Raw genomic sequence first — 13,882 nt, 5'->3', positions numbered from 1 at the left:
GTTCTCCGAAACAATTATACTTTACACAAGTTCAATGTTCGCGATAAAAGGGTGAAGAAACGTGTCACGCGAGGTTGGCGATCGAGACTTGATAAAGCGAAATGATCGATTCCAGGCGACTCCTCTTTAGAAATTCCCGACGCTAAACCGACCGACGATTTTCTTTTCGTGTTTCCATGGCCTTCGGCAGCCACCGGAAGTCAATGTATGATCGTGTGGGCGCACGTGCGGAACGTGTCCCTCGTTCAAAGATGCATGAACGAGAAGGCAAGAGAGCACAGTCGGTGGTGGAAGGGGCGAGGGTGAAAAAATCTAACAGAGACAGGGTGAATATTGCGAGCAGAGGCGAGAGATCTGCGGTGAGACAGACGAGGCGGTGCAGTGACGGCAGAACACGTGTTTCTGTGCTCCCCTATACACCAAATCGGTACTGTGTCTTAGCTGTCTTTCGTATATATATATTTTTTTTTATCTTTGTTTGCATTTTTTCTGCTTGTCTCGTTCTCAGTGTCGATTTGAGTGAACCTGAAAGTAAGTGATTAGTACGGTGCCTTCTGAAGCAATCACAGTTTTCGCAAACATTCCGAGTGTTAATGAAAGAAAATATTTAGAACCAACTCGACCCTTAAATTTGACATTGTTTGATTCAACAATCGCGAAAGCGACGATCATTTCAGAAGGCAATAAGGCACAAATATGTATACAACACAGAACGGGCCGTGATTGGATCAAAGAACGATCGAAAAACAAAAATACATGTCGTGGATTCCTTTGATCCAACGTCCGACCCGAGAGGATTTGGTGCAGACAGTAGGCGAGATGTGCCGAGGATCATTGCTGAAGAACAATCGATATATCGCATGTGACGACAGCTGTCTCGCGAACATTCCATTGCTGTCCTGTGTAAAACGTTTTGCATATATGTATATGTATATAATATATATATATATATATATATATATATATATATATATATATATTTGTATACATACACGATCATAAATACATCCATATATGTCGTTCATGACACGTGTTATGATCACGTATGACAGTTTGCCGCGGCAAACAGGAAACGAATGTGTATGAGCAATCGATGATGAAACGACGACAGTCAAACGGTATAATTGGATCGCCTTTCTTAAAGGGAACGTCTCGTTATTTTACATTCAATGAGAAAACTATTGACACTGAATTTAGATATTGTTTAAATACGGTTGGTATTGTTTTTACTCGCTGTGAAAAGCTTTATATACGGTTGTTCCCCTCAAGAATCTATTTCCAATCTCGTGACGGTGAATGATCGTATGGAATGCCTTAAAGCTAATATCATTTGTGGTATTCGTCTCTTGTTGATAATCTTGAGGTAGGTTACGGAAAAATGCGTCGATTAATTTCAACAGAGTCGAGCTCGAAAGACAGCTTTGCGTTCATAAGATTCATTGCGTTCGTTGCTTTCTTGTTAACAGTGCATAGGACTGTGCAATGAAACACTGAATGTGGGAAGCGTATTCATTTGGTATATTAATATATTTAAAAGTGAAAGATAGGATTGTTTGCTTTTAGTAAAGCAGTTATTATTCCAAGGTGGCAGACGGCTAAATCGTAGGGCACGCGATAATGTTCAAGGTGAAGAAAATTGTTGCACCATACTGAAATATTATATAATGATTTTCCAACAGATAATACCCAGACTCCCTTAGTTGGGAATGCAGGAAAGTCCCAGCAGAAATTGATTATGCAAAATTCGGGAAGCCCACGCATTTGGCATTCCTAAAATTTCAGTGAACCAGTCGTTCTGCAAATTAAATTTTGTCATCGCCGCGGCATCATGCTCATCTAATATTCTACATATGTAAGTACCTCGACAGAAACTCGATAATCCGCATATTTCCCGGAAAAGACGGATTCGCTATTGTGAAAGTCAATGCGAACGATGTCTGCCCGAAAAGTAAAAACCGGAAAAGAGAAAGTAACAATTCGGTCGAAAAACTGGGAGGATGAAGTAGAAACGCGTGAAATACATAATAAAATGTTCGACGAAACTCTGGCGTGAATAAAAGTGAAAAATCGGACAGATAACGATTAACCGGGGTCGTATTGTCCCGTGCCAGGAAGAATGATAGATTAACAACATTTCGCGCAACATTTCGCCGATAACAATGGCCAACACGCAGTACGCGCCACGATTTGCGGGTAACAGTCCATCAAATTTCGCACACTAACGATTACCCCATTCGGTTTGACTGATGCGGCCTCCGTGGCCGCGTAACATGTGTCAAAATATATGTATACAACCCTCGCAACAACTGGCAGTGATTACACGTCCGCGTTGCATTACATCGTATCTGTACAACGGCCAGATCCTTTGACGGTTGCCGCGTGTCGTTCCGCGTGGCGTGTCACGTTCAGAGTGTACGAACACATTCAAACACCGAATACTAATGCGGCCGTAATGCATCGTGCACACTGAATTCATAACTCGCGTCGCGATGAAACGGGAACAACATCTTGAGAACAATTCGGAAGACAGCAAATTTCACGCGCTAGAATTTTCAAACTTCTGTATCTGATAATTAAGTCTGTTTCAGATTGAATTATTTAAGTAATTTTCAAATGGATTTAGTAATGGGAATGCTGCCAAAGGTCTACTATCGAGGTAAATTACTGACCAATTAAATGGCACCTTGTGAATAAATCTACTATTATTTACTGTATGCGATATCTTACGGGACTTGTAGCATGTACATATATTCTGTCGATTCGATTTCGCGCCATTTCGCACTACTCGAATAAATATGAAAAAACTGGTACAGACAGAATTCGTATCAATAGTCATTACAATTCGTTGGATGTATGGGAGCTGAAACAGCAATCACTACGATAAATCTGAGCTTAACAGTTTCGATACCATTGTATAAATCATTTTAATTTCGTGAAATTCTTTGGTGTTGATATTGGTGAACGACGAAAAACTCAGAGTTGATAATTGTACAGAAAAACATAATTAGAATCGAAAATCTCGTATTAGCACACATTCCTGTTACCGATTTTTTGAACTAACATTATTCTGATTACCATTGCATATCTGGTATAAATGTTGATAATTTTTTGTAAATTAAGAGCTGAGTTTGCGAAAATACTCTTCAGAGCCACTTTTTTTTTGTTGACATCTCTGACAAACAAAAATCTAGCTTACGCATTATGGCGAAATAATGATGGACTCTCAAGTGCATTCTGCCGGGGATGTAGTAGGAGGCGCGAGTTTTTTAGCCAGCTTCTTAACAATTTTACGGGCAGTACCCGGGTCTCCTGTAACGTTCACGAATATCGTTTCGGCGCCATCAGTCTGCGACGACATAGCATTAGGGCCGGTTTACAAGATAAGCGGGGTCGTACGCATTCCATGGTACGGAAGAGTCGCGAATCGAGCGAAAAGCGGGGAAAAGAGCGCGAGCTCGTAAAGATTCTATCCGGCACGACGCGGTGACGCCCGGTTCGATCGTAATGATCTCAATCTTGGTGTGGTTCACGGGCGTTGCGCTATCTGGCCTGTGTAGGGCGCGCGATAATGTGACCGTTGCTTGTATATTGTGCAGGCGGTTAGTCACTTTCATTAACAGTAACGGTTTATTCGTTACGTAATCCGTTTTTACCTCACTCGCTCTCTCTCTCTCTTCTTCACTCAACCGAATTCCGTCGCGCAGGCTACGAGCGCCGTCGTTCTCGCCGAGATCGTGTGTATCTTTGTGCTTCCTTGCTAAATCGGATTACAGACTTCTGTCGCGCCTCGTGTGTACAGCAAAAACGAGTTAATAGCAAAGACGAGCTAACATTCTTGCCTCCGGTTCCCCTAGAGTGCGTCTAAATCCGGCATTCGCTCCCCTCAACTTCGTATTTCGCTGCGATGGGATCGTTAGGCGACATCGTAGACCAGAAATGGGCGCGGCTACTATCGACTTGCCCTATCATTTCATTTTTTAATGGCATTCAAAGAGACATAGATAAGTCATGGGTGCCTTGTGAGTTTAAATTTGTTTCTATCATAAATGGCTATTCAGAACGTCTTTGTTACATATTCCAGAAAGTGTTTTGCTTAAGTCCTTTGAAAAATCTGAATGTAGCATTACTGACACAGTATATAGAGCAGAAGATATTAATGCGACGATATTGTTTGTTATTGTAGTGGTACTTAATAGAATATACAAGAGAATAAAGATAGTTTAGTTGCTGGCATAAATTAATTTGCACAATCTCATATTTGCTTCGTATATGTAATGACGTTTCTTTCTAGATGCGACCATGTAAATCATTTTACATTAAACTAAACAGCTACAGGAACTCAATCTACAGATTGCGTTTAAAATTTGGAAATAAACGAAAGATTTGTTGTGGGTATAACTCCATTAGTTTTAAACGGATTGCACTTATCGCGTGAGGTGTTGATGAATAAAATTACCTGGGACAATAACTGGTACACGCGTTGTGTCGTTTTAACGGAATTTAATTGCGTCCCGAGCACATTGAATATTCAAACAAGGAGATCCGACCTCAATGAAGCGAGATCGTCTAGAAAACTGAATTATTGATAGGTGATTAAACTTTTAATGTTTGAACACCGACGATGGGCCGCGGGCTACATCAATAAAGCGAGATCCATTGTGATCGAAGGCTTCAGAGACGCGTAAAACGGGAGGGCAGACGGAGAATACCAACGTTCAGACCAGAGGCGGTTTGAAAGCGGTTCATGGAGATATCAAAAAGAACTGGCGAAATAACGTCCTCGACAATGGAGAAACTCACCGCCGTTTCTTTGCGCACGTCTATTGCGTCTGTCGGCACAATGTGAAAAATACAGATTGAGCCATTGCGGACTGCCACCTTGGATAACTTCTATACACTTTATACCGTGATAAAGAGTCTGGGCAAACTTTTTTCAAAAACTTCAACTCGCTTCAATGATTGGAAATAGACGAACAATTGCATCTAGTTAGAAGTATTCCTTTTCGGATTGAATGACTCAAATTTCTTCGATTGCTGCAAAATAATGTGTGCGCGATGGTTTGTTAATCCTCCAGTACTGTAACAGCTAGCTTTTAATTACATCGATACATACAAAAAATGGGAGGAGCAAAATGATTTTGACCAGTTTCGTTGAAAATTATAATTGGTGTGTCTGTAGTACATGATGCATCTTAACTGATTGTGCACGAAGAACCATTTCTGTAAGAATAGAAATATTGACGAACTTATAACTTAATAGCGTGGTACTATTGAATTAATTTATTTAATATTTTGTGCATACACTTTGATTGACATAATAACTGAGATTTTTAAAGAAATTAACCGAGTGTCGGTTTACATTTGATTTAGACTTTTGTCGGTAAATTATACTCCTTTTAAAATAGCTTCCAGCAATTATATGGTAATAAATGTCGCGTACGATCTGTTAATATACAGAGTAACAGCAAATAAATATGTACGCAAATCACTCCAAGATATAGAATATGATTCGTCGAAAGCTCCTTGTTTGAGAAAACTGAGCTTGAAGTTTTGTGTTTGTTGTATCTCAATCAGGTGTGCGTGCGCATTGGCGAACATCCAACTATACATTCTACTATATTTGTCGGCATACTTTCCCAATTGGTGAAATGGTATCACTTCTTCCTCTAAAGATTATAATTACATTACTATATGGTTATTTATAATAAAAAAAATCGTACAATATTATACGACTTTTATGTTTGTCAAAGAACGATTCCGCAAACACATCGTTCCGTTAACAGATCATCAGATAATGCCTATAACGAAAGTCTTTCGAGCTCGATTCCGATTACCAAATTCTATCCAACTAAAAACCAAGTTCGCGTCTAGTTGTTGCACTAGATCATGTTAGAAGCGATCGTCGTCGGGTGGCTGTGAATGATAAAGTGGAGTGAACAGCGTGACATTCGCGGTGCTTTTGCTCGCACTGTTGTCACAGCCATTCAGTTTCCGATGGGATTAGTCACCGATATCTGGAAGAAGGAAAATAATGGAAGCACTGACCTCGAGGAAGTCCTTCACGGTAGTGTCGACGATCATAAGCGGACGTTGGATTAAGTGGGCGACACCGTTCTTCACCGGGATGTTCGCTTTAACTATTTCGGCGAGCACGGCTCCGGTCTGCGAATGATTCTCGTCGCCCATCACAGTATTGGATTTGACATAAACTGAAAATAACGTTTCCAATTACCCATCGGTCGATATATTATGCCCGTCGCGCGAAGAATGGTGGACGTGGAATCGATTACGAAATGAAACGGTTCCGATTAAATCTTCGTTAAATAATCGTTCGTTGATTTAATGTTCGATTTAGTGGACCATTGTTTAAATCGTGCACGCGATCTGTACCGCTTGCTCGTTGCGATCAATGATAAGTAGCAATGAACGGCCATTAATAAGGCGATCGACGATCGCGGGATACGCCAAAATAACGGCATCGCGCGTTTTTATGTCAACGTTGCTGAGAAAATAATAAACGGAAAATATGGCGTCTTAATGATATACAAAGTCTCGTGTTTGTTATATACGTTGTTATTATGCGTAACAACTCTTTTTCAATTAGTCAAAGTCGTTTTTTTCCACCGTCTCTGCATTCACAGTATTGTTTGCGAAAATGAGAAATATACCATGTCAGAAAGGACGTGAACACCGATATGATTGATTTTCGAATGATCGCTACAAATGTTGCGTTACAGTAACTCTTACCTTTATCGTTTTCATGATGGAAACTAACGGTAACCTTTACGTTGTCAGTGAACGCGAGGGTCCTGTAGGGTACATTGTCAAGTGTCGGTGATGTGAAGAGAACGTGGTTAGGTATTACATGGCCATCGATCACTACGCGATCCACCTTTTCTGGTCTCGGGGTTGGCTGTAACAGAACGAAACAAGAAATAATTCAAGGGAAACAAATCGGACAACAAAATAATAGGTTTCCTTCGATTAGTTACATTCATCTTCAGGCCCACACCCATGAACTTTTTCAAAAACATTGCAGGATTTGCGCCGTTTTATTCAGTTGTATGGTGAAATAAGTCAGCAAATACGAATTACACAGATCACAGTAATTTAATATCAACCCTATCACCACTATCCGGACTTATTTATCCCATAACCTGACATAACTAGCGGTGTAAAGATTAATGCGGTTACAGAAAAAACGTAGATAGTAATTCGTCTTTCTTTGTCTCCCACAACGATTTGTCTCCCATCTCTTTGTTACATACCGAAGAAAGTGTGTTCTGTTCAAGTCTTTCGAAAAATCTGAAGGTAATGTTACAGACACAGCATAGAAACAAGATATTAATATGACTGTATTGTTTGTTGCTATAGCTGTTATTTAATAGAATATATAACAAAGTAAAGATAGTATAGTCGCAGCCCGTTTATTGATTACTCAATGCACTAACTCTTAGCGAACTCCAACAATTGTATGGGTTCCCGTTCCGAATTCTTAGTCATTGTATGGGTTCTAACTGGACGGATCCTTCCGGATTTCCAGCCCTTCGCTCTACGAATCTCCGATTTTCTACTTGAACAGATTTCTAGTCTGCGAAATTCTGGGAATTTTACAGTGAAACTTTCCAGTCAATAAACAGAGAAAGATAAGAAGCCGTATAAGAATTTCAAACGTTATTTCTTCGATAATACAACGATTCACACTAAACTCTTTTGCAATATATCACTCCCTTTGCATCAGATTGAGAGATTCCTGTCTCTTAACGCCTGCCACAAAAGTTCTTTTCATTCTCTAAACTCAATATTAATCGACTTCACAAAAATAGAATCAAAGAAAACTCATGCTATTCTCACACATGATTCTTGTTTATTTTATTTTCAATTTCAACTGCTATGTCTCCACGAGGTACCATCTTCAAACACGAGAGCGCACTGAAAAACTACATTACACGATGTTATATAAAATTCTATGATTCCGTGAAACGGTCAACCTTTCCATTATTTTCTGTCATCGCATTGCCAACAAGAACGGTATGACACACAGGTTGTCTATTTTTTTTGTCTTCACTAGTCAACATTAACCCTTTTAGTGCCGGACGAAAAAGAGGTGCCTATGCGAGAATAACCGGCCGAATTTCACAGTTTTACTAGGGTTTGGGAAAATAATCATAAAAACCAAACGGGAAACAATATTTACATGATTCAAAAAGCAGTATACTAAGGATGAAACAGAGAACAAAACAATGACACTAGTTTTTCTTTACTCGTTTAAAATTATATAAATAACAAAGGTAAAAGTCTCCATAAGAAAAAGTAAACGTTGAGTTCTCTCTTTCAAAACGTATTTGCGCATACAAGAAGCCATCTTTTCATCATAATTCTATATAGACCAATTGTTATGAAGTATATATTTTGCATTTATGTAACATCTAAATATATTTTGCTATTATGTAACAAGATAAACAATATTACATAACAAAAATAAAAGAAGAGATCGATTGCATAGTGCGGGCGATAAACGGATTTTATCTGCTGCAAGACAAGCAATTGGTATAGGTACTACAACATTGCTGAAACAAAATTTTACTAGCACAAATATTGCTATTTGGTTATCTAGCTATTGCAAATATGTAACATTTAATTTTTAGTCCATCTGTCCATCTTATCACTCCAGCGTAAACAGGGTCCCAGCACACTCCGGTATAGAATGTGTAAAATGTCAGACCCAAATCGGTTTACAAATTCTTTGTCAACGAAATTTGATTATTTACAATCAAATTAGATCATTTACAATCAAATTAGATCATTTATAAATTTATTAACAGATAAAGTTGTCTCGCAATGCGAAGAATAAGACGTTATTACACGCACGACGATATATCGTCGTTGGCACTTCTGGCAAGTGTACCAAACGACGATATATCGTCGTCCGGCACTAAAAGGGTTAATTTATATACTTCCAACGTCGCTCGCATTTATCTTATGCAATTACTAGAAATCGATAGCATCTTTCGTTTGGTTTTCGCGTTAGCATTGAGTTTATCATCGAGCCTTAAAAATAACTGACGCACTTTAACGATAGAAAGACTGTATTTTTGTATACTTTTCGTCATTTTTATTATAATTTATACTTGGATTAGGAAAATCCGATCTTTTCTTACGAATATGTCTTTACGATATCAAGAATTTCAAAACGGAGAAGCAAGTAGATTTAATGTTAAGATTGAGAATTACGAAAGAGATTTCATAAATAAGTAAAACAAAAAGTTATAGAAAAGTTTAGGTTAGTTAAGCAGGTGTAAGCCCTCACAAGTGTACAATTACAAGAAGGGTACATTTTGTGATGCATTTTTGCAACTTGCTTGTAATGTTTCTTAGCTTTTGACGGCAAGTTTAATTAGCGAACCGATAAAATATGTTCCGCCCGAAATTGCAGGCAATTATCTGTCGAAACATGGCTGCTGTTCCTCCATTAGCCTTTGTATCTCCGTTTCACCGGCGGCTGCCAATTGTTTCGCCGGCATTTTGGTTGACTCCGGTACACACGGGGTTCATGTAAACGGCCCCCCTAATACGGTGTAATCGCATAAAATCGTAGAGGCGAACAGCACCGTCAAAGACGCGTCTCGTAAGGGTGTAGCCGGATCCACCGTAGCCCAGGGTAACGGAAGCAACGAGCTGGCTAAGGGCATGAAATAAGCATCCACTCTGTGTTCACTGGCCCACCGGTCCGACGATTACATGCTTCTTGTTACCAGCGTTCGGGTAAAGGTCGTTCCGCCGTAAAGGATGAGCCCGGTGTGAGCGATTGATTTCCGATTCGTGATAAGACACGGAGACGACGACGCTGTTACACGCGATTCATATTAACGCCGGCGACCGTACAACCTTCTCGCGTGACAAAGATAAAGCATGTTGACTGTTGTTTGTCAGGGTTTGTGGAATTTTCAAAATGCATGGGTTGACATCGCGCGGAAGTGCGTTTCATAGAGATTGTGGGCATAATAAGGTAAATTGGATTTGAAATTCTGAGTTAGAAAACTTCGAATCAACACTGTCGATAGCTTCTTCTTGTAAGGGAGTTTGAGCAAGTTGAAAGTTAAACAAAATCTTGGGACCGTTGATAAATATGGTTTGAGGAATGAGAACATTCTTTTTCAATAGAATTTTGACTTTTCATATTGCCGTGAACGTTTAGGAAAAATTTTGATGTCTATTATTAATAACTAGTTTTCAAAGTAGATTATTAATGCATCCAATGATAACGATAATTTATTTGAATTTTTATCAAAAAGAAAAAATGATCTTGTACGTGGATATGTATGTACATTTGACCAATATGACAAAAAAGATAGTGATAGTTGAACGAACCTTCTACCTTTATGTAGTTATTGTAGCAAGATTTAAATAACATTCGTCTACAAACACATTTCTTATGTATCACAAGTTCCATTCATTAGGCATTATCATTAACAAAATATTTTTTACGCCGCATATATGTATAATTAATAATAATATCTTGCAGGAAAATGTTGGAGCAATGGTGACTAAAATTGAAGAAACTTATTGTAACATATGCAATTAAATTACCGCTAATCGAACAAGTAGAATTGGAATAAATGACTCGGAACCAGTTGGTTTGAATGGATTGTTCGTGTTCAATTGAGTAGAATCAATGATCAGACAAGTAGAACGGTCGCCTATTAGTCAGGCAAGGCACGGACAATGTCTCGGGACCTGCAAGTGCGGAATATTAATTGCATGATTAGAACTGTCCAGATGGGACAGAGGTTTATGACTAATTGAAACAGATTTAAAAAGATTTTCACTTTCGCACCTAGAATACGGTAAAGACGAAGACCAAAATGTTTCAAATTGGCTATCGCTCAAAATCATAAGCACTGTTTGTACACAAATTTGTTCAGTGCAATACTTGGTTTCAATAAAACATGATGTTAAGATGTCAAAGTGGTATGCAAAGTGGAGTGCAAAATAGTGTGTTATTAAACTTCATTAATTTAATCAATTGCGTAAACAGCGTTATTTTTTTATACATTTTCCTCATCCGGTAGCAGAGAAATAATAAGCAAAGCAATTACGTTGACAGCGTTGCCGTTTTTATACATTTTTCACATCTGGTAGGTGAAAATAAATAATTAGAAAATATGAAATTGATCAAGAAGTATATTATCTCGAGTACAACGAGATTTGGAACTTCTTTCGAGTATCGAAAGAAAAGATCTTTCCGAATCTTGATAAATATGTGTTTGTAGCATTCGTATATCGTAATCGTGGCTTATTATATTAATAAGGCATTTTGATACTATTCACTTGAATTTGCTAAGTATTCAATTATATTTACAGACGGTCGCTTCTATTTTCAGATAATTAACTATTGGACCAAGGGCTTTATTCCTCTGCCGTGTTCCGAGCAAATGTGGAGGAATTGGGAGGAGGAGTGGGGCACTGCGAAGATAAGGGAACAAAGAGGTTTATTTGTTCGGTTGATTGTGCAGACAATTTCCTTGCGGGGCACAACGCGGTGGGAAGGAAAGACGAGAAAAACAGGGAGAACGAAATCGTTTCGTCGGTAGCTGCGTTACGTGATTACATCTTACATGATATCGTGAATAATTTCGTGAGGTTGGCAGGCACGTGCGCCGAGCAACCTGCATTTGGAATTAGTTCAATGAAAGAAACACGTGGGCTCGAGGAGAGACGAGTGGTGGAAACGAAAGTTTAGGGGATGCCGGAAACCAGTAGAACACGCGAGAAACTAGAACAAAAAGGTAACCGGACTGGTTAACTCGCAACGAGATTACTATTAAAGGTTTAGGACAACGTGCCGGTCACAAACTGTGTAGTTTGCATCGCAAAACCGCTCATTCGGTTTCTATATTTTTATTCAACTCCGGTTCCCATAAGTCAGTCCACGAGATTGCGAATTTGCACAAGTATCCGCAATCTAACGATGGTACACGTTTCTGAGAACCGTAATCTTGATAATTAAATTACCTACCTTTCTGCAGCGTCACGTTTTTCCAAGGAGATTTAAAAAATGGGTTCTGTCGTTCTGCTATGAATTTTCACAATTAAGGTGAATCTTGATTCTCGTCGAAGCTTCATCAACGTTGAATTCATTGTTGCAATATTTCGCGAGAAATGCACAAATATTTACTGACCACTTACAATATTATGCAGGTTGTCGAGAAAGTTTGGGACCAAACTTATATATGTTTTCTACAATCTATTACTCGGGTCAAATAGATGAAAAATTTTCGTATAAGCGTGTATCTGAAAAATGCATTATTGAAAGATATAAACGTTCGAAATTTATGGAAGGGTTGCTTTTCAAAATTATGATGGAAAAAGATCAATTTTGGGAATGCACTCAAAATGCATTTACCATTATTTCTAACACAAATGGAATGAGAGTTTGACAATCACTAATTCGACGAGCAGTTCTTACAACTGCTATAATAAGTCATAAATATCTTCAAAAGCTTATACCTTTTTTAATAAAATATTGTCGCATATAAGTTTGTACGAACCTTCTTCATTTAATTGACCTCAGTAATATATAGTATAAGTTTGGACCCAACCTTTATAGACACCCTCTATGTTAATGGTATTTCCAATTCATTATGTCGATAAATCGATCAGGGGTTTATCGAATCATTTCCGCTAGCAAGCTTTCGGGTTCAGTGGTTCCATTTTCCACTTTGGATTGCCAGTATTTATGAATTGTGTACTCTCTTAATTCTAACGATATCAAACAATTTTGTTAAAACTATGCTACAGAATTTTTTAAAGGTTCCTAATTAAATTGAGCACGATTTCTTATCACATTTTCTATGCCTTGATAAATATAACTTAATTTGGTTGATTGGTTTAGTAATTTTGTTTTTTAAAATTCTTGAAAATTTTCATTCGTTATCAAACTGAGAAGATCATTTTACAAAAAAAAGGCTGATTAAAAATGGATATGTTTATTAAACCTTCTCTATCTCGAAATAAAATTCGAACATGACATCATTTTATTTGAAACTCTGGTTACATGTAGAGTATCGAAAAACGAATGAAACATGTATTTTCGTGCATTTGGTCGTTTCCGTGTTTATAGAATGAAAATGTCCTACCCAATTGTGAATGCAATATATTTTTTGAAGTATTGTACAAAATATTGTATTGCTGGCCTTTTATTCAGAATAAAGGAAACATAAAAACAGGCAGCTGCAATGAAATACGTATAAAAAAATTGGTGCATATATGTATTTTCGATACGTGAGATTTTGTTAACTACGGTCTCCCATTTTTAATTCATCGATAACTTTGTTATATTGAAGACAGCTTTTACAGAAGTTAAGTTCAAACTAAAACTTAAAACTTAATTTTCTCAAATTTAATATTGTATTAAATCGAAATAAAATTATAATAAAACTTGAGAGAAAATTAAAAGCGGGTAGAAGCTTTCGAACATCATTTTAAAACAAACTAACGGATGAATCATTATACAACATTTTCATTTAAACGAAACCAGAGCTTTTGAGCTATGAAATTACATTTCTAAACCCCAAATAATTCGAAATTTTTACTCAATCTCTGAGAAAATTCAAGGACATTACGACGCTGATGACCAAATTGTCTAAAGTGCTCGACAACAATTCTTATTTGTTCCACATTTCCACACAGAAGAAGAAGAAGAAGAAGAAGAAGAAGAAGAAGAAGATGAAGCTCATTCTGCTCGAATGTTTTTCCCATGGATTTTTCTTCCTGGGGACTCGCGCTGGGAAGGGGAGCTTCGTTTTCGGGAAACACAAAAGCCATTCGGCAAACGCGGTTCCCACTCTCCGTTATTAATTCGAGCCTTCTTTCTCCACGA

At 38.0% G+C, this 13,882-nt stretch overlaps 1 protein-coding gene across 3 annotated transcripts in view; it reads right to left on the bottom strand.

The window, feature by feature from the left end:
• The window catches only part of Fas1 (fasciclin 1 Fas1 domain-containing), a 350,940-nt gene that overhangs the window by 55,166 nt on the left and 281,892 nt on the right, over positions 1-13,882 (bottom strand). For all 3 annotated transcript variants that reach the window (XM_078183768.1, XM_078185481.1, XM_078184620.1), the window contains exons 6-7: positions 6,748-6,913; positions 6,046-6,209 (exon numbers count right to left, since the gene is read on the bottom strand). In XM_078183768.1, the coding sequence (XP_078039894.1) occupies positions 6,046-6,209; positions 6,748-6,913 (330 nt within the window). The remainder of the gene's footprint in view (positions 1-6,045; positions 6,210-6,747; positions 6,914-13,882) is intronic.

This window comes from Augochlora pura, chromosome 1 (assembly GCF_028453695.1).
Source record: "Augochlora pura isolate Apur16 chromosome 1, APUR_v2.2.1, whole genome shotgun sequence".
Classification (NCBI taxonomy): Eukaryota; Metazoa; Arthropoda; class Insecta; order Hymenoptera; family Halictidae; genus Augochlora; species Augochlora pura.
Note: the sequence above shows the minus strand (reverse complement) of the source record. Positions and strands in the feature narration are given on the sequence as shown.